A 19360-nucleotide genomic window follows, 5' to 3' on the forward strand; every position below is an offset into this window, starting at 1 on the left:
CTGGCTTTTACTCTGGACACTGGAGGATTTCTGAGCAAAGGCAGGGAAGCTGTGCCCAGCAGGTGCTTGTCTTTGAGCCGAGTTCTGTCTCATGTTCCCCGGGGGAGCTACTGCTGGAGCCTCCTATGTAACTCTTCTCTTGTAGCATTTCCTGGCATCTCATCATGGGCGTGAGTCAGGGTTCAGCTAAGTGAGGCCTGTGCGCCTGTACAGGTGCACTCTGTGGGCCCTGGCTTGCATAGAAGGTTTTGGGGGAGGACCCCTGTGCCCTGTGCAGCAGAGAGCATGAGCCCAGGCTTCTTCCTAGAAGTGGGCGTGCCAAGGTCATGGGAAGTAATAGACTGTAGCAGCTTTATCCTTTGATCCTTTATCTCACCCAATAGCTTAATGGGGAAGAAAAAGAAATACCAACTCCTTGGATGAGTGTAGATTCTGAACCCCTAAGTGCCCACATGCTGCCCTGTGGCAACCACTTGTGTTTCTGGGGTCTTGAGTAAGAACTTGGATGACATTGTCTCACAGAAACAGCTCAACGCCCGTAATTCAACTGGGAAATGTAGCTTCGCTGTGCAGGCTTTTGTGGGCGTCCTGGGAAATACATTTCCATTTGCAAACACGGGTTCTCCCACTACCCCTTAGGTAGCACAGGACCGTGTAGGTTGCAGCCTTCAAGTCTGGGGCGCTCAGAAGTCACCTTCCAGCAGAGATTCTGAGGAAGATGTCCTCTGCTATTTATGGCAGCCCTGGGGATTGGGCAAGCTCCTGAATCCCTGTCTACATGTTCTTGGAAGGACTTAGACTATACCCAAGCATAGGCATTTATCAGCTTTTTGAAAAGGGCATGGCGTCAGGCCAGTTACGTGGTGAGGACAAGACTCGGCTTTTGACCAGGGATCAAGTACAACCTATTAACTAAGTTCCAGGAACATGATTCAGCCCAGTGAAGCAACTACCTCTTCTGATGTTACTTGGTCCATTGGGCATTTCTTCTCCTTGGCTTAGAGCACAGCTGGTGCATTCTGGGTAAGTTAAGCCCTCGAGATGTGGCGACTCCTACTCTGGTAATCTCATCAGACTAAGCTGGAGCAGACGCACAGTGATGTGTGATCCTGCTCAAGACTTTTCAAATCATATCAGTGACTGATATATTCGATTCAGTGTTTGCTAAGAGCATTCTATGCCCTCAAGTCGAGGGAATGAATCAAATTGACTTCAGGAGCACCGGCCTGCTCCATAGGAGTAAATTGTATTCTCTCTAGGGAATTTTTCAACCCACCAAGGTCTCATTTAGTGCCCTTCAAGGCCATCATAGCATTGTCCAATTATCAAAGCAACCAGTTTGAGCTGGAAAACACACTGCTTTGATTCCATCACCTGAAGTTTTCAAAAATAGAACCACCGCCTGTTTCTCATTGGCCAGTAATAGTGGAGCAGTAATGCACAAAATAGAGCCTGCAGTGAAAACTGCGAATTCCCTGTGAGCCTTGAACTTTTTTTTTATTGTGAATCACTAGGGGCTTTCAAGGACGATGGGCCTATTTGCTTTGCAAAAGTGGAAGGTAGAATTAAACTCTTTTTTTATGCCCACAGGCAGTCATTCAACAACTACTTAGCAGATACCTCTGTGGTGCAGGCGCTGTACTGGACACTGGGATTGCAGTCTGCCCTGGCAGAGACAAGAGCTGTGAGGGAAAGGGGAATTCAGCAAGTCGGGGAACACAACCCCAGTCCCCATGGGTCAGAACCTGGCTGGAGGAGGGGAGAGGGGCACCTGGAGATGCTGGGTGGTGAAGCCCAGAGAAGGTTGTGCAGGGCCCTGCAGGCAAAGCGCATTACTTTGGAATCTTACTCTAAGCAGAGTGGAAAGCCGCTGGTGTGCTTCAACCACAGGACCATGCCCTGACCTACCTTTTGAAACTGGAATGTTGGCTGCTGCAAAGAAAGTGACTGCAGGCGCAGGAGTGGGTGCAGAGAGCAGTAAGGTCTGGCCCGAGTGGGTGCTGCTTGGTGTCGAGTGGGGCTTGAGAACTTGGACACAGCACAGGGAGCTCTGGCCTTTGGAAGGTGCAGGACATCAGAGATGAGGGGGAGTGGCAGTCACAGAAGCGTGCCTGATGTCACACTGGAGTGTCAGGTGGAGGACCAGCGTCAGTATGGGAGGAGAGGCTAAGGTCAACTCGGCACGAGAGGAGAGTGAGGTGACTGAGGCGGCCAGTGGTGACTGCACGTGTGTAGTAGGGTGATGTAGAAAGGGAGGATGTCATTAAGAGAAAACAATGTCTACCAGATTTCCCACGGCCAGTTAGTGGGTGAGCGTAGAGGTAAAGTACCCAGCTTTGTGGACCAGAAAGCTTAGGCTTAATCTTAGCTCTGTGGCCTTGAGCAAATTCCCTCCCCTCTGAGCCCCAGCTTCCTTATATGCACATTTGCTACAATCATATTCATCTTGCAGGAGTGTCGATGTAAATGAAACTGTAGACACAGAAGGCCTGACACACGTCTAACTCAGAAACAAGTGAGATGGTTGAGATTGTGGGGTGATTATATTGTTATTTTAGAGCAGATGTTCTCAAAGCATTTGTTTTTTATTTTAGTGGTTATATCTATGGATAGCATGCCCCTTCCCTGCCTGCCTCATTTCTCCAGCCTACCTTCCTGATTGCTATGGAGCTTGGACTAGCCCCGCTCCTGAGAAAAGCCCTTCCTTTGGGTCTTGCTGGGCTGTGTGTGGGCACTTAGCCAGCAGTCCTGGCTACACCTGCACAAGGAGGCGGAAGAGAGCGCGCTCTTCATTCTTCTGGGTGCGCCTGGCTCGCTAGGATCAGCTGCCAACTTGCGAGCTCTCCTTTTCCCAAAGCAGTCCAGAGGCCTTTCCCCTGGAGAAACCCTGCCTGCTGATGGATTCTCTCGCTGGCATTTCTTGCTGTCATGCCCAGCGCTGTATGATTATGATCCCATCTCTGCTACCGAGGGGCTGCATAAAGTCTCCTCTCTTCCCGGTCTCCAGACCAGAGCTGTCAGAAGGCGGAGCTCTTGGGATGTCTGCAGAGTAGGCCCTCGTGCGCCCGGGACACGGTACCTTAGCACTGACTCTCTGCCCGAGAAGGTGGGATCCAGACAGGCCACTCGAGAGACTGCCTGGGTTTGAATCTCATCTCTGCCACTTTCGGCTTTTGCCATGTTGAGCAAGAAGTGACTTCTGTATGCCTCAGTTTGCCCATTTATAAAACGGGATAGTAGTAGTTCTAAAGGATCGAATGAGTTAGTACATAGCACTCAGGACAGTAACCTGGCACAGAGTAAAAGCCTAAGCATTTTAAGAGGAGAGTTGTATGGAGCAAGAAACATCTTTGCTTCCCACTGCCTGCCATGTGGATGTTCCCTGCGTCGTCTCTTCAGGGTGAGCAAGCTCCGTGGGCAGATGCAGAGACAGGCAAATCAGCGTGGCCTCTCACCAGGGCCACCTCCCTGGCCACAGGCCCACGCCCCTGGGCCCCACCAGAAGCAAGCACCATCAGCAAGAGTAATTCCCGGGTTTCAGGGGCTGCAGCATGGAGTTCATTGGCACCGCTGAGAAGTGGCCTTTCATTCCCGTGCTCATTAACTACAGGCAACCCGACATGCCTGAGAGCGGTGGCTGGCTGGGGAGGGTGGAGCAGCCCTTGATTCCTAGAGGTCATTACCATCAACATCAAGACTGAATGCTTCCTGGCCGCACTGCGCTCTGCTGCGAAGCAGCTGGGGACCAGGCTGGCACATGGGATGCCACTGTCCACACAGGGCCTGCTGTGGGCTTCAGACAGCAGGCACAGACTTCTCCTGCTTTAGGAGGACGCGTGGTGTGCACAGATCTAAGGAGCCCAGCTGCTCAGTGGATCCCGGAAAGGCTGCTTATTCTCGCTTACCTGCCGTGCCACAGTGGATCTGGCTTCTCGGCTTGGACACCTGAGTCCTGAGATGAGAGGGGTTTCCTGCTCATCTGAGGCTGCTGGGCTGAAATTCCTAGACTGTAGCTTAAAACGCTACTGAGAGTTGAAATCCCTTTACCTAGACCTATTCCTTTACTTTGAAGGAGCAGGAAGAGCCCGCTAGTTTGTAAAGACAGAGCATTTCATCCTGGAGAAAGGCCAGTGCAGGGCAGCGCCCCTTGCGTGGATGGTAGAGATGGGTTCCAGTGCCTCCTGCGTGCACCTGCCTTCCACTGTCCCGGGACTTCACGGAAGCCCTTTGTACACCTGCTCTGCGTTTCTCGTGATTCGCGGTTTTCTCCGTTATTCTTCACCATAGAACCGTGACCACAAAATCGTCTCACAGAAAGCATTATCTCACGTGACACTTAAATCTCACTGTTTTCATTTCAACTCCTGGCTTCTTCAGTGGGAAGTTGTATAGAATTGTAGAGGGGCCTTGAAAATGATCGCGGCCAATTCTTCTGTCACAGCAAGCCCCTTCGATGGCCCCTTGCAGCACAGCTGTGTAACCTGTGGACTGTACAGTCTTTCCTTACATGGCCCTGGGTGTTGGCACATTCTGTTTTTGAACACTTGCTAATGTTAGAAAAGGTGTCTTGTTTTTGTTTTTGTTTTTTGGACAGACAGAGTTAGATAGTGAGAGAGACAGAGAGAAAGGCCTTCCTTCCCTTCCGTTCGTTCGCCCCTCAAATGGCCACTACGGCCAGCGTGCTGTGCCCATCTGCAGCCAGGAGCCAGGTGCCTCCTCCTGGTCTCCCATGCAGGTGCAGGGCCCAAGCCCTTGGGTCATCCTCCACTGCCTTCCCTGGCCGCAGCAGAGAGCTGGACTGGAAGAGGAGCAACCGGGACTAAAACCCGGGGTGCTGGTGCCGCAGGCGGAGGATTAGCCTAGTGAGCCACGGTGCCGGCTGGAAAAGGTGTCTTGTTACTGGTGCAAGTCCTGATACCCATGGCCTAATGCAAATTATTCCAAAAAAATGAAAATGCCTTCCATGTCGACCCCAGAAGTATTTCAAGACAATAATAATGGTCTCTGGACGTCACCGGTTCTTGCAATCCTCTTACAGCCGAGGAGGTCATTCATCTTATCTCTGCAAACACTGGAACAGTAAACTGGTCTATTTCAGGGGCTTGTTTTCATAAGATTTGATCTGAGGGTCTCAGGCTGAGGCCTTGGAACACTGACAGAAGTCATGAGCCCTTGACTTTCACACTAACATACAGAATCAGAGGGTCCAGGGATGTCCATTGGGCCATTCTTATTACTTTCCATGATATCCAGGAAAACCCAAATAGCTCCTCTCCCTGGGGGAAACTGAGGCACAAAGACAGGAGCTTGTGAATCCCCATGATGACCGGTGTCCGTTGAAGAGCATGCTTCACAAAGCCACCCTACCACTCGGTCTGTTTATGACCTTTGGCCCTTTTTCTGTGTGTTTCATCAGCTTGCACACATGTGCCCGGCAGCGCCTAGCCACGGGGCTGCTTCCTGACCAGAAGTTGCCCTGTGAGCACAAAGGAAAAGCTTCCTTAACTCAGTCCATCTTTCAGGAAAGGGCAGGTTGTTGGATCACTTATCAAACAGTATAAAATATGAAGTAGCAAGAAATGGATGGGTGGAATCTTGCCTGTCTAGCTTTCTCAGCAGATAACTATGAAGAAAAGATATGCAACAGAGTGAGGATAGAGGGGAAAAAATGGCAAAAAGCATGATATAGTATCTTCCACTTTGTGTATGTTGAAGCTTTAGGCTGCTCCTTTGGAGTCGGTAGAGGCAGCATGGCGAGAGCAAGCCAGAGTGTAAGTCCTGGCTTTGCACTTAGAGTTGAGTGAACTTGAGTGAGATATTGGCCTGGAGGTGCATCAGTTTCCTTATCTGACAAATGAGGATGATGACGGTAGCACCTGCCTCCAAGAGTTGTGGTGAGAACAAGTGAATTTATACTAGAAAAGGCTTAGAACAGGACTTCGGTGGTAGGAAACACTAGGTAGACATTTGTTCTTATTCTTAATGATATGGATTGTTGCATAGTAAATTCTGAGGTGCCAGACTGTTGCCCTGTCCCTCGCAATGTCCCTTACTATAAAATAAAAGCTTTAGCATTCCAGTTGTAATCGAAAAGAATCGTGCCCTAGCCCTGCAGTGGTTGGTTTGTGATGGTCTTTCCCAGTCTGAAACTTTGCAGGTGTTACATGGGAAATGGAATGCCCAGGAGGTTGTGAATGCCTCTCACCACAAGTCCAGTCCTGGGAAGCTTAAAGAACAGCCCTGTTTAAAGTGAGAGGCACGTGTGATGTGCAGTCGATTCAAAAGACCACACTGGGCTCTTTCATTCTGCATGGCTTTGAACAGAGAGCCCTGTGTTAGGAGACGGTTTGAGGTACTTCCCAAGGAGCCTGACTCGATTCTGCCCCAGCTGCTTTCCTGTCCCCTGGAGGCCAACTCAGGTCTTCCACAGTCACAGTGGGGTCCCCTCTTGGCACTTCCGGGAGGTCATCCGGGATAAAAAGCAAGAGGAATTCTCCAAGGGCTAACCAGAATTCTGCTTTGTGTCACTTCTCATTCTGAATTGTTAGATATTTGCTTTGCAATGTAGCATATCCTTGCTCAGACTTAGTGTGAACCAACATGTGCTAATCTGCTCCCTCTGGAAGTTTGGGCAAAGGTGACTTTTTCAAGGTCATACAACAGTCACTAAACAAGTATTCACAGGGAGCCACTCTGTGGTCTTCTGTGTTTGCGTGGGCGGCTCTACAGGATCACAGTCTAGTCTCACTGTTTCCGATTTATTGTTCTGTCCCCGTGCCCAGTTGGCTCTCCTACATCCCTGGAGCCCCCAGTGATAAGCTGCTTTGCAGCTATGGGATGTCCTCCAACGTGGACATTGCATCTGAGTCACCTAAGAGGAAGAGTGACATATGACAAAGGTGGACCCAGGGCCAAGTTTATCTATCAGTGGTTGGTTTCTATCCTTCTTTATGACTTATCTTCATTTGAAACAAAAGGCTTAAGGTGGTTTAAGTGAATACAGCTAATGCACTTTTAATCAAGTCAAATTAAGATTAGTTTAATGAATACAGTGCATAGGAGCATGATGTAGAGGAGAAAAGCGAGATGCAGGCGGGGGTGGGATCAGTGCATGGCACCCCTGTGCCACATGGCATTGAGAGTGGTGGGCTGGGGTGGGCTGCCGGCCTTGCTGTGTGAGCCCCCAAGGAGAGACCAATGCGAATGGCTGAGATGCCTGTTGGTCATCAGATGAGAGTAAAGCAGTTACTTGGGCAAGCTTTCTGAGACCGGGGGACCCCTGCGCACTTGCCTAGCAGAGGTCGATACTGCTGTGAATACCATCCGATGCAGTATGCCTCCCTTACGTGCAGTGGTTAGCTTTACTCAGCTGTTCTGATGACATTGTAAAATGCGATTTTATGCCATAACCATGTGTCAAAGTCACTTCTAGAAGAGCCACAGCTCTCTGGTGCAGGTGCACGCCTTTCTGCTGATCTAAAGTAACCTAAGAAGAGCATTTAAAGAAATGGAAGCAAAAACCAAAAAACCCAACTCCACAGCCTTTCTGATGAACATCCAGGAGGGATATATTTCTTTTGTAAATTTTTCAAGGAAGCTTTCTCTTTTTTTAAAAAAATAATCTATTTTCATTTTATTTGAAAGGCAGTTGGAAAGAGAGCATCCACCTTGCATCATTAGGGAATGAATGTATTTTCTAAGTGCCTACAACATCCAGGGTTGAGCTAGGCCAAAGGCAGGAGCCCAGAATTCCATGCGGGTGGCAGGAACCCAAGTACTTGAGCCATCACCTGCTGCCTTCCAGGATGCACGTTAGCAGGAAGCTGGATGGGAAGCAGAGGAGCCAGGTGTAGAACTGGGCATTCTGATATGGGATGCAGGGGGCTTAACCACTGCACCAGATACCACAGAAGGAATATTTCTTAGGGCCAGGCCTTTAATAAGAACTCGGTCAGGGTTGCGGTGGTATTCTCCAGCAAGAGTTTAAATAGCCGAAGTCCTGCATAGTTGCTATAGGGTCAATGTCTTACCTCTAAGGGTCCCTTGAGCAGAGGGATAGGATTACTATTTCCTCATTAAGCTGAAACCCAGTCACAACCATGCAGCCTCTGCCTGGAGATGTCCTGAGGATGGAGGGGGGACACCATGGGGAAGATAAAAATTGTCTTCTAAAAGGCCTCCTGGGCAGCGACCAACAGCAAGGACAGGCAGGTCCTGGCGAGCTCCTCCGTGGAGTAAGGCGGCAATGATTTTTGCCTTTTATACTGTTGCAGTCGGTACTGTCAATCATCCCCCAGCAAGGAAAAAAATCAAGTTTTTAGGAACCGGCAAAATGTCAAACAAATATAACTTGTAGCAAAGCCTTCACTAAAGTATGCATGAAAATATACTTCTGGGCAGTTCAATATAGGCGAAGTCTCCAGTGTTTTAGAATAGTTGGCTCAATGCATTCTTTTCTGACAGCAGGACCACCATCATTATTACGCATAATTTGAGTAAAATCTAGAAATGCGGTTTCGTTTTTCCCCTTCCCCTTCCTTCCAGCCCAGACTCTAGTTTTCTTGTTTAACTTCCACGCTTTTCTCTAAGATGACCAACAGGCACCATGCCAGGAACAGCTGTGGCTGCTGCTCTTCTCAGAAGAGCATCCTCCGGGCTGTGTTTAACAGAAAAGAATATTCTGGCCCAGCGGGATATTTTTTCACCCCTTCTATCGTTTATCCTATCTGCAGTATTCAGTGCAGCAAATATCAGTGGTGCCAGGACCTAAATAGGAAGCAATGAGAGAGAAAAACCAGTGTGGAGGGGCCGGCACTGTGGTGCAGTGGGTTAACGCCCTGGCCAGAAGCACCGGCACCCCATATGGGCGCCGGTTCTAGTCCCAGCTGCTCCACTTTGATCCAGCTCTCTGTTATGGCCTGGGAAAGCAGTAGAAGATGGCCCAAGTGCTTGGGCCCCTGCACCTACATGGGAGACCCGGAAGAAGCTCCTGGCTCCTGGCTTCGGATCGGCACAGTTCCGGCCATTGCGGCCAATTGGGGAGTGAACCATTGGATGGAAGACCTCTCTCTCTCTCTCTCTCTCTCTCTGCCTCTCTTCTCTCTGTGTAACTCTGACTTTCAAATAAATAAGTAAATTTAAAAAAAAAAAAAGAAAAACTAGTGTGGAATGGAGACTCACAAATAGCTTTCAACCTAGATTGCACAGTTGTTAGGACCCTGCTCAGTAAGTGTGGGGTGTGGGGTGATAAAAGTCATAAGTATTGATAGGAGGGCAAATGATGCAACGAAATTTAAGATGATCCTGGGTTATTTCCTTTTACCCCAGCCTTTTCACTCTGTTCATTTCAGTTAGCCCTGAGGTGCATCTTCCAAGTGCCAGGCCCTACATAGGGGGTGCAGGTACAGCAGAAGTCTAGTACAGGCCTTGCCCTCAAAGAGCTGCTTCTAGCGAGAGCCAGCAAAGCTTGCTAACAGTGTCTGCCTGAGACTGACGATGTGATCTGCCTCTGGCGTGTGTTGGTGCATCCTCTCCACAGCCCCATGCCTAGGAGGGGAGAGAGGAAACATTTCTCCAGGAAAGGCATTAGCACAGAGACAGCGCCAGCTGGAAATTGGCAGGGTGCCCTCCGAAGGTTGGAGAAGTGATTTATTTTTCCAGCCTCACCACAGGAACCAGAGCTCTGGCAGATGCCTCCATGTGTTAGCAGCGGCCGATCCGAGTGAGATCATTATTAATTATTAGTCACTTTTGCATGTCTTTCTCAAAAACTGCAAAGGACTTGGGAAGCCCAGGCTCTCTTGAGTTGCAATCAATACTGAGTATACCTTGCATGGGCACCTGAGTGGCATGTAATTATAAAACAGTATTGATTCCTAGCAAAGGGGTTGAAAATGTACAAATCCGTCACATAAAAAATTAGCTAAATCTTCAAAAGTCTCAAATTTTTTTTTCCCTCAAGAAAGAGACCAATGGTTGGAGTAAAAAACTTGAAATGTTAGCTAAATTAGGGCTATTTCCTGCCAGGAGCCAGTTCTGTACACATAATTATTTTATTCTCTGTGCTGGCACTGATTTGTTTTGGTTGCATGTTGGGAATGTCCCTGTTTTGGGTCTGTAATCCAAATATTTCAGTTGTTTCCTAAGATGAGGTTTTCTCCTCGTGTCTGTGATGTTTTTGTGTAAAATCGCAGGGCTAGGGCTGGACTTACCCTTTTTACCCCCACAGACCCCTGCCTTTGCCCTCATCTCTGTTGTACCATCAGAAGCCCCTTGGCCAGGACCTCCACCCACTCTCCACGCCCCATAGTCCCCACGTTCTGCCTGTTTATTTTGGCCTGTTGCCTGTTGCTACTTGTAAGTTGGCGCCCACTCCAGTCCCGTGAGGACGACTGAAAATCTGGATGCTCTTGAGTCCTCCTCCGTTGGCTGCATCGCCATCCCCTGCGGGGTTCACTGCCAGTCTTTGCTTATGTCACCAGTGCCCTGTCGCCCCATGCCTAGATCTGTGAAAAGTTCTTGAACCACTTTTCTGCTCTGAGTCTTGTCCCCTCCCATGGCTGCAAGGTGCAATTCTGATCACGTCCTATGACTGCATACAGCCCTTCCAGTGGCTCATCATTGCCTACCTGTATTCTAAGGTGGGCAAATAATTACTGATCTAGAAATGAGAGACACTGAGTGATCACTTTGACAGCACATATACTAGAAATGATAGGCACTGAATATAAAAAAAAAAATGTAGTTTATCACCCAGGAATCGGAAGCCACTGGAAGACAGCAGGTCCAGAGGATTGTATCCAGAGGTACAGGAGGAAGCAATTTGAAGGTCTGTGGTTGGTTCAGCTGGGCCTATGACAGAGAACTTTTGTATGGAAACTGTTCTCCTGGTTATGTGGAGCTAGCTTGTCTGTGTGATAGTCACGGTTCGTTCTATTCCAGGCACTCTGTGTTCCTCTGCCACACAGTGAAGACATGACGTGTTAAGAATGACAGAGAACAGGCCTCCTCTCAGGTTCTCTGTGAGGCTCATGTTTGAGGAAGGAGACATGCCAATGCCAGTACAGGCATCTGACATAAAAGACCTGCAATCCATCTCAGAAGGGGTGCTGATGGCATGTTGTATGGGCAACTGCTTTGTGACGTGTGACAGTCTTGCACAATGTAGGATGTCTGACGCCACTGGCCCCTTGTGCTAAGTGCCACTCATGTTCTCCAGCCATCAGGACAACTGGCAGATCCCCTCCCCTGCCCCACAGAGTTCCAAAGCCTTCCAAGACAGAGCAAGGATGCTATACCTACTTGAGAATCTATAACTGCTTGGCTTTGTTCCAACTTCTCCTGAAACATTCTCCTTTCCTGAGAGCATGATGTAGAGGATAATGAGCAGTCACACCGTTTGTGATCTCCCTGTCATTCCTATTGCCTCTTCTGTAATGATGGAGCTCAGATACTGAAATTGCATTGCCTGGCTTTGAACTCCAGCTCCACCACTTATGATGGACTGGGTATGACCTTGAATGTGAGCATGACCTTGAGCAATTAATCTCTCAGTTTTCTTATATAAAATGATCATAGTAATATCTACCTTAGAGGCTGTGGGGGATGATTAAATAAATACAATGTGTAAAGGTCCTATTAAAATGTTCACAGTCAGCAGCACATTAATTGTAGGAGGTGATGATAGTTCCCTGAGCTTAGAGGTCTTATTTGAGCAAGAAGTTAAAATTGACACCTAAAAAATGACCACTCCAGAAAGCACAGAGAAGCAGCAGAGTATACAAGAAAGACTAGTGTAACCAGTGTAGGAGTCAGCGAATTTTCTTGCAAAGTCAGCCATTATATACTGGGTAACATTGAATATGTCACATCTCTTTTGATTTCTCAGTTCTGTACATATGAAATGTTGGGGTTGTGCAGTGTCAAGATCGGATGGGGGCTGACCCTGTGGTGCAGTGGGTTAAAGCCACAGTATGCAGTGTTGGCATCCCACATGGGCACTGGTTCGAATCCCAGCTGCTCCACTTCTGATCCAGTTCTCTGCTTTGGCCTGGGAAAGCAGTAGATGATGCCACAAGTTCTTAGGCCCCTGAACCCACATGGGAGACCCGAACCCACATGGAAGACCCGGAAGAAGCTCCTGGCTTCGGATCAGCTCAGCTCTGGCAGTTGCAGTCATTTGGGGAGTGAACCACAGATGGAAGACCTTTCTTTCTCTCTGGCTCTACCTCTTTCTGTAACTCTATCGTTCAAATAAATAAATATATAAAAATTAAAAAAAAAAGATTGGGTGGCATAAGCATTGCGAAGTGATTACCTTGTGGTGCGTGATAAAGAGCCTTTATGCACTGGACTTTCCTACCTTGGTGTAAATAAAATACCCACCAGCCACTGGGACAAGGCGTTGAGCAGGAATTTCCTAGTAAGAGTCGACTTGCATGGCAAATGGCAAGTGTCCTGTGAGACCCTAAAGCGCTCTCAACCACCCTGCACCTGGTGGCCCGGGAGAGAGCATGCCCTGGTCAGTTAGGTCGCTGCCCTTAAGGGCTCACTGGAGGCAGCTCTCCCGGCTGGTTCCAACATCTGCTCCCCGGCCACTGCCTTCACTGTCGTCTACTTGTTGTCCCCGCAGCAACAAAGGCGCGAGAAGGAGCTGCGCAAGCAGCAGGAGAGGGAGCAGCGCCGCCACTACGAGGAGCAGATGCGGCGGGAGGAGGAGCGGAGGCGCGCTGAGCACGAGCAGGTACGGCCGGGCTGGGGACTCCTGCAGCTGGCTTCGAGCGCTGGTCGCCTTCTCTATGTTCTCTTATGGCAGCTTGGGGTGTGGTTTAAGCGGGTTTGCTTTCTTTCTCTTTTCTTTTTTTTTTACTAAAGCAACTATCCTGATCTATTCAAGAAGTCAAATGCACAACCTTGGCAACACTTGGCTCCTTGAGCCCGGGTTCCTACCCAGGCCAGATTCCCCTGACAAACTGGATCTTCTGACTCTCCCAACCAGGGGTGTCCAGTTCGAAGGTGGCACTGGAGCATAAGCAATGAGCCCAGCCTGCCACTTCCGTTGCTTGCAGCGGGCCTTTGTACTCACGTAGGCTCTGCGCTCTGTGGCTGTGAGTCATTGCTACAGGCCCCTCTGCTGGCGAGTCGTCTCCCATAGCACAGCCCAACTCCGCACACGGGTCTGTTACAAAGACAGCTCGCGAGGGCATCCAGCAGTTGTTTTATCCCTGCTGCTTGCATGGGAGCCTCTGTACTTTGTGGCAGTGTTAATTCCAGGGAGTCCATAAAGGGAAGAACCTGTAATGAAAAGCCTTAAAATGGAGCTGGGTCTATTAAAACCAAGTGGTAACAATCAAGCAGTGAACCCGCTTGGGGAGCTGCTGCAGGCAGTGGGCTTGTGCCTTTGGCTGCATTGAAATGCTTCGCTTTGGTGTGGCACACTCTTCCTGTTGGGTGAGGGGGTGTCTGGGTGTTTTCCCCTCCTGTGTTCTATACTCGGCAGCTCTTGTCATCTTTGAAATTACCGGTTCTCTTTCTCTTTCTCTCTTTCTATTCCTCTGAATTCTCTGCTGCCCGCCTCTCTCCAGGAATACATCAGGCGACAGTTAGAGGAGGAGCAGAGACAGTTAGAGATCTTGCAGCAGCAGCTACTGCATGAACAAGCTCTCCTTCTGGTAATGGGAAAGCCAAGAGCCAGCTGGTGTGCTCTGTGTTCATCCTGTGTGTGTGTGTGTGTGTGCGCGCGCGCGCGTGCGTGTGCGCCTTCCTCACGTGCCAGTCCAAGGCATCCTCCAAGCCTCATGAACCTCAAAAATCCCATAAAACTTAATACATTTCCTGACCCAATTTGCTGAGGCTAATACATTTAATGCAGTTGTTAGGAATTTGTGATTGAGTCCACCTATTTATGATACTTTCGCAGGAATCCAACCTTGTGATAAGTTCAGACCACTTTTGAGACTAGCGTGTTTATTGCAGAGTCATTTCTAGGGCCATTTGCAACATGCTGGAGTACAATCGCGCAGAATGCACCTCTGGCTTCAGAACGCACTCAGCTCTGCAGTCATATTTCATTTGCAGACTATTTGCTTTGCCCTTACAGTGGGAACATTTTGTGTTCCCTGCTCATGCGGCTTCCACTTGAAGTACTTTATTATTATTTCACTGCTTGCCAAGTGGGCTTCTTGGTGTATCTTCAAAAAAAAAATACTAAACTATTTATTTAATGGCATTCTGATAGTTTTTAGCCCGAATATGAGCTTGCTGAGGGCTTTTGTTTGTCCCAGTCTTATTGAACAAAATGTGGTCTCAGCACTGTCTTTGTTAGTTTTCTACTTGATTACACAGAGTTAGGTGGCCTGATTACATAATCAGAAGCGGATGGCTCCTTGGGTGTTGTATGCTGACCACCCAAATGTCCTCATCATGGCCGTTTGCCCGGGTATAAGTCACTTTGCAAGTAGAGGTGTTTGGTATAGAGTGCCATTAAGGCAATAGTGTGTTCATGAAGCGACATTCTTGCACAGATATGAACACAGGCTGTAGCTGATGTCTACAGCACATCCTGACGTCCTCCTGTCCTTCTGTTGGTGTTAAGGCCCTTTGTAAGTTAGCCTAATTTTCCCTCCATTGCATGCTTAACTGGTACTGGCCAAGAGTTTCCATGTGGTAATTTGGCCTCTCCCTGGCTCTTCTTGCCTTATCTGGACAGGAGTATAAGCGCAAACAGCTGGAAGAGCAGAGACAAGCAGAAAGGCTGCAGAGACAGCTAAAGCAGGAGAGGGACTACTTGGTTTCCCTTCAGCATCAGCGGCAGGAGCAGAGACCCGTGGAGAAGAAGCCACTGTACCATTACAAAGAAGGCATGAGTCCCAGTGAGAAGCCAGCATGGGCCAAGGAGGTAAGTGAGCAAGTGAAGCCAGGCCTCTTTGGCCAGGCCTTCGACTCCAGTGAGTTTGTCCGCTAGAAGGGGACTGCTTCCAAGGTGGAAAACAACCCATCACTTACTTGGCTTTTGGAAGAACCATGATATTCTTTCTGTAGAGAAGTGACAAGGGACCTTACCACATTCGTGGTCCTTTTTGTGTGTCTCTTCAGAAGAATTTTCCTTCTCACAAGTCGAGGTGAATTTGTGGCATGAGGGTACCTCATGATCTGTCCTTGGGAGAGTGTGATTTGGGGTGTATGGAATTCCGCCCGTCCTGGGCTCTGTGGCTGATCACAGTGTTGCTAACTCTGCCTGCGGTACCAGTGGACGTGCAGTAGACCTAAGACGCTCGGTTGTGATGCTTGCTTTCAGAATCAAAGGCCATGCGCATGTCTTTGGCACATACTTCCAAAGTGCTCATCCTTCATTGCTCAAGTAAGGGTGGGAGGAAGAAGGGTGATGACCAAATGGGTAGAGCAAACAAAATAACTGTAGCCAAGCCCAGCCCCCTTTCTGGGAGGCGCTGTGTCAGCTCCTGTACATACACCCTGGATTTCAGTTCTGTCATTATTTGGGGTTTCCATCATTTTCCAGTGAGCATAGCTAGTCATTTAAAGGGATGTTTGGATTATTTTATATTTTTATCTAATATATTTATAGACATTTCTAGCTAGAGCTGTTTTCAAGTTATCTAGACTGCAAGATTGCCAGAACCAGATGTTTTACATGAAATCTGATTTTTATAAGAATGTTTCTTTGTTTTTCTATCGTATCTTACATATGTACAGAAAATGTTTGAAATGATATTCTCCTAGTGTTAATGAAGGTGGTCTATAGGAGGTAGAATTTTAAAAATTGACTGTTTCTTAAAAAATGCACTATATATATTTAATAATCGTATACTCTAGTGAAAATGACTTTTAAGACTTAAAAAAAGTAAATCTATAAAGAAAATGTTTTGGGTTTAAGGTCAAGAACATTTTTATCACTTTCCCCTATAATCTGTAAACATGATCCATATTTACCTGTGTCTGTAATAGCTGCCTCTTTCTCTTAGATCAATAATTCAATTTTGTAATCCTACTCCCAGGTACAGCAACGACCCCTTAGTAATCCATCTGTTCTTCCAGCTAAGCAGAATCACTATGCTGTTAAACAGCAGCTGACATGCTTCCTGGCTGGCAGAGATGTGCCGCCTTCCTCCACTGCTAAGCCATTGTCTAGCCATGCCAAGTTGAAACCTTCAGCTAAGCCCGACCCTCAGCTCCTGAGCGTGGCAGGTGTTCAGAAACCTGAAAAACTAGCCTCTGCGAAGGCCATGCCGGTAGCACCTGCAGGAATCAGTGATTCCAGATCAAGACTCCTGGGTGAGCGTCACTCGCGGAAGCAAGATGGGCCAGCTCGTCCTATTAGACCTGTTTTGGACGAACAACTGAAGCCCCAGGAAACGTCAAGGACCACAGTGAGATCCCCAAAGCGATCTCGCTCGCAAGGATGTAGCCCAACTCGAGAGTTAGGATCTAAGGTCATTTGTGTGTCCTCCCCCAACATCTCCAAAGTGACGAGCCCCCAGCTGGCCCTCACTGCAGCTAAGGAGGGCCTCAGAGACTCGCGTGGCCCGCAGGACAGGAGGGGCGTAAGTTCATGCGTCTCCACAAGTACCTCACCTCTTCTAAGAAGCGCTGCGTCACTAAGTGATCTCTGCGTGGTGCCTGACCACCCGGCCTTCAGTGGTGCCAGCCCCAGGCGTGAGTTTAGAAAAGGGGCGCCTGCGGATGCCGCTGGAGAGGACCACGACTCCTTGCAAAGCATCCCAGCCATTCTTCTTTCCTCTGGGCTGCTCCCGCGTGCACACACACCCCCAAAAACGGGGGAAAGCCCGAAGCAGTGTCTGCTTCCCTCCTCCAGCCTCTGCCCAGCACGTTCCGATTGGAACTTGTCCACTTTGAATTCACTGATTTCTAGTTGCTATTTGTCCTCGTCACTCAATTTCCTGGCCTATCCTGTCTATTCAGAAGCAGTGCACAGCTCCCGAGCTTTCCGAAGCCCTGGCATCCCTGAGGGTAAATCTTTGCAGATGTCGTCCAAACAGTTTCCTAGACCACCTCCTCTGCCTCCTGGCCAGGCTCCTAGCGGTAACAGAAACGGAGCCGTTGGGCATGCAAACGACATGGCTGTGTCATCAAGCACTCCTGATGTGAGGGTCCCCGGCCACCATAAGTGTGGGCTGCCTCTGGTGGGTGACGTCTTGCGAGGTTCCTGGCTTCCTAGCAGCTGGCACTCCTTCTTTGAGCTTCATGCACTTCTACACATATGTAGGAGCCTTCTTTCACATTACATCCTCTCCTCCTGGGTGTGGTTAACAGAATCCAGCTGTGAACTAACCATCAGTGCACTCATGAAATGATTCCTAAGCCTTCGAGCGGGCGGTCATGTTTGAGAAGACAGATGAAACATGTAAATGGTAGGAGGAGTGGCAGTGCTATCTTTGGGGTTGGAGCAATTGGTGTGCTAATAAGAACAAATAATTGTCTGCCTCGATTTGATTCATCATTTTTAACACCCACTTATTAAAACAGGAACAAAAATGAATGTGAGGATCCTTATCTTCTTGTCTTTCAGTGCTTCTCATCAGCAATGTATGAACTGTTCCTCTTCTGAACCACTGTTTACAGATCTCTTAAACCAGGGAGGGTGAGGGGGCTCAGAGCAGCCAAATAGTAACATGTTTCAAGACTTTAGGTAGGAATAGAATTCCTAGCTTATCAGTCTCTTAGCTAGCAACTGCTAAGCTGGGTTAAACTCTCTGCTGGTAGAATAAAAAGGTACCATTTTCTTTTTTCAAATGTATCCTCATCGGGATGTAAGCTTGAAAATATCCTCCCCAGGGAAGAGTGGGCAGCCTGTGTCACTGTGTCCTGTGATGCAGGGTCAGGATTTTCTGCCCCAGATGCCATGGAAGATACCACCCAGCTGTCTCCCTACCCCTTGCAACGTCTTCTGGAAGCTGCTCCACCACCTGTTTTCTAACTCCGCGCTCTACCGTCTTGTCAAGATGGGGCTTTTCCCCCCTTCTTTCATTACTTTCCCAACCATTTCTCTCCCTCACTCTAAACCAGCAGTTTTTCATCAGCGAAGTGATGTTACGCTTCATCCTCTGCGTTTTGATTTCTTCATTTTGTAAACCAGAAGTGATCGTGGCGTTTCTCATTATCTTTCTCATTAATATTTGTTGGGTGCAGTAAAGACAAATGGCAATGCTCAGTCATTTGCAAATCTTGTTCAAGGCTTCCCTCCCTCCTTTTCCTGCATGTTTTTCTTCTGTCCTGAAAGTCACATTGGCTTGACTTTTCCAGGTTTCAGCTGGAAAGGAACAATAGTGTCTGCATTAAAAGGACAGACTCTGCTGCTCTTTATGTCTGCCATCTCTGGATTGGAATGGAAGTCAGATTTGCTTTGTAAAGGACCGATGGAATTTGAAAGTCCTTTTTCCCCCTCACTTTTTAAATGCTGGAAGTTCCTTTTTTTCTTTCCCCTATTACTCAAAATGGCATGTGATTATCAGGGCCTGGCATTAACTTTGTGGCCACCCCCTACTAACCCCCCACATACTTAAAAATTGTTTTGCACCAACATGCAGTAGTGACAGGATGCTCTAATGCCCTGTTTACACAAGTGTTGCATGAGACTGTGTTTTGATTTCTGTGACACCCCATCCTGTTCTCTGATGCATGCTCGTCATCTGGCCATAGTTCTAAACGATGATCTGTTCAGGGCCACAATACTTCTTTGTTTCCCATCAGCCTTTTGGATTCTAAAATCCTGCGAATAAAGACTTCTCTACTTGGATTTTTTTTTAAAGATTTATTTATTTGCTTGAAAGGCAGAGTTACAGGGTCAGGAGGTGGGGGGGGTGGGTGGGTGGGAAAGATCTTCCATCTGCTGGTTCACTCCCCTAATGACCACAATGGCTGGAGCTGGGCCAATCGGAAGCCAGTAGCACCCACATGGGTGCAGGGGCCCAAGCACTTGGGCCATTTTCCACTGCTTTCCCAGGTGTGTTAGCAGGGAGCTGGATCAGAATTAGAGCAGCCAGGAGTTGAACTGTTGCCCATATTGGATTCCAGCACTGTAGGTGGTGGCTTTACCCACAATGCCACAGCACTTGTCCTTCCACAGTGTTCTACATGTGAGTTGTTTTTTATATGAGCTACTTTATATTTGAGATTCCCAGATTATCTTTTCTTTAAAGCTCTGTTCCCATCTCTCCTCATTTTCTACTTGCTTTGCTTACGATTTAACATAGAGAGACCTGGATGGAAACAGGAAGGAGTGTGCTTGAGGTCAGGTTCTTTGACTATGTGGCCTGGGGAAAGTTGTCTCACTTTGCTGAGATGCAGCTTGTCATCTGCACTTCCTGCCTCACAATTAGGAGGA

At 48.3% G+C, this 19360-nt stretch overlaps 1 protein-coding gene across 14 annotated transcripts in view; it reads left to right on the forward strand.

Annotated features, from left to right (window-relative positions):
* TNIK (TRAF2 and NCK interacting kinase) overlaps window positions 1-19360 on the forward strand; it is a 393157-nt gene that overhangs the window by 307965 nt on the left and 65832 nt on the right. For 5 of the 14 annotated variants that reach the window (XM_017346916.4, XM_017346919.4, XM_017346917.4 and 2 more), the window contains 4 exons: window positions 12632-12742; window positions 13584-13670; window positions 14708-14896; window positions 16014-17159. In XM_017346916.4, the coding sequence (XP_017202405.3) occupies window positions 12632-12742; window positions 13584-13670; window positions 14708-14896; window positions 16014-17159 (1533 nt within the window). The remainder of the gene's footprint in view (window positions 1-12631; window positions 12743-13583; window positions 13671-14707; window positions 14897-16013; window positions 17160-19360) is intronic. The other 9 variants (XM_008266487.5, XM_008266489.5, XM_089330943.1 and 6 more) reach the window with 3 other exon arrangements.

The sequence above is a fragment of the Oryctolagus cuniculus genome, chromosome 4 (genome assembly GCF_051225735.1).
Source record: "Oryctolagus cuniculus isolate XC-2025 breed Fujian yellow rabbit chromosome 4, ASM5122573v1, whole genome shotgun sequence".
Lineage (NCBI taxonomy): Eukaryota > Metazoa > Chordata > Mammalia > Lagomorpha > Leporidae > Oryctolagus > Oryctolagus cuniculus.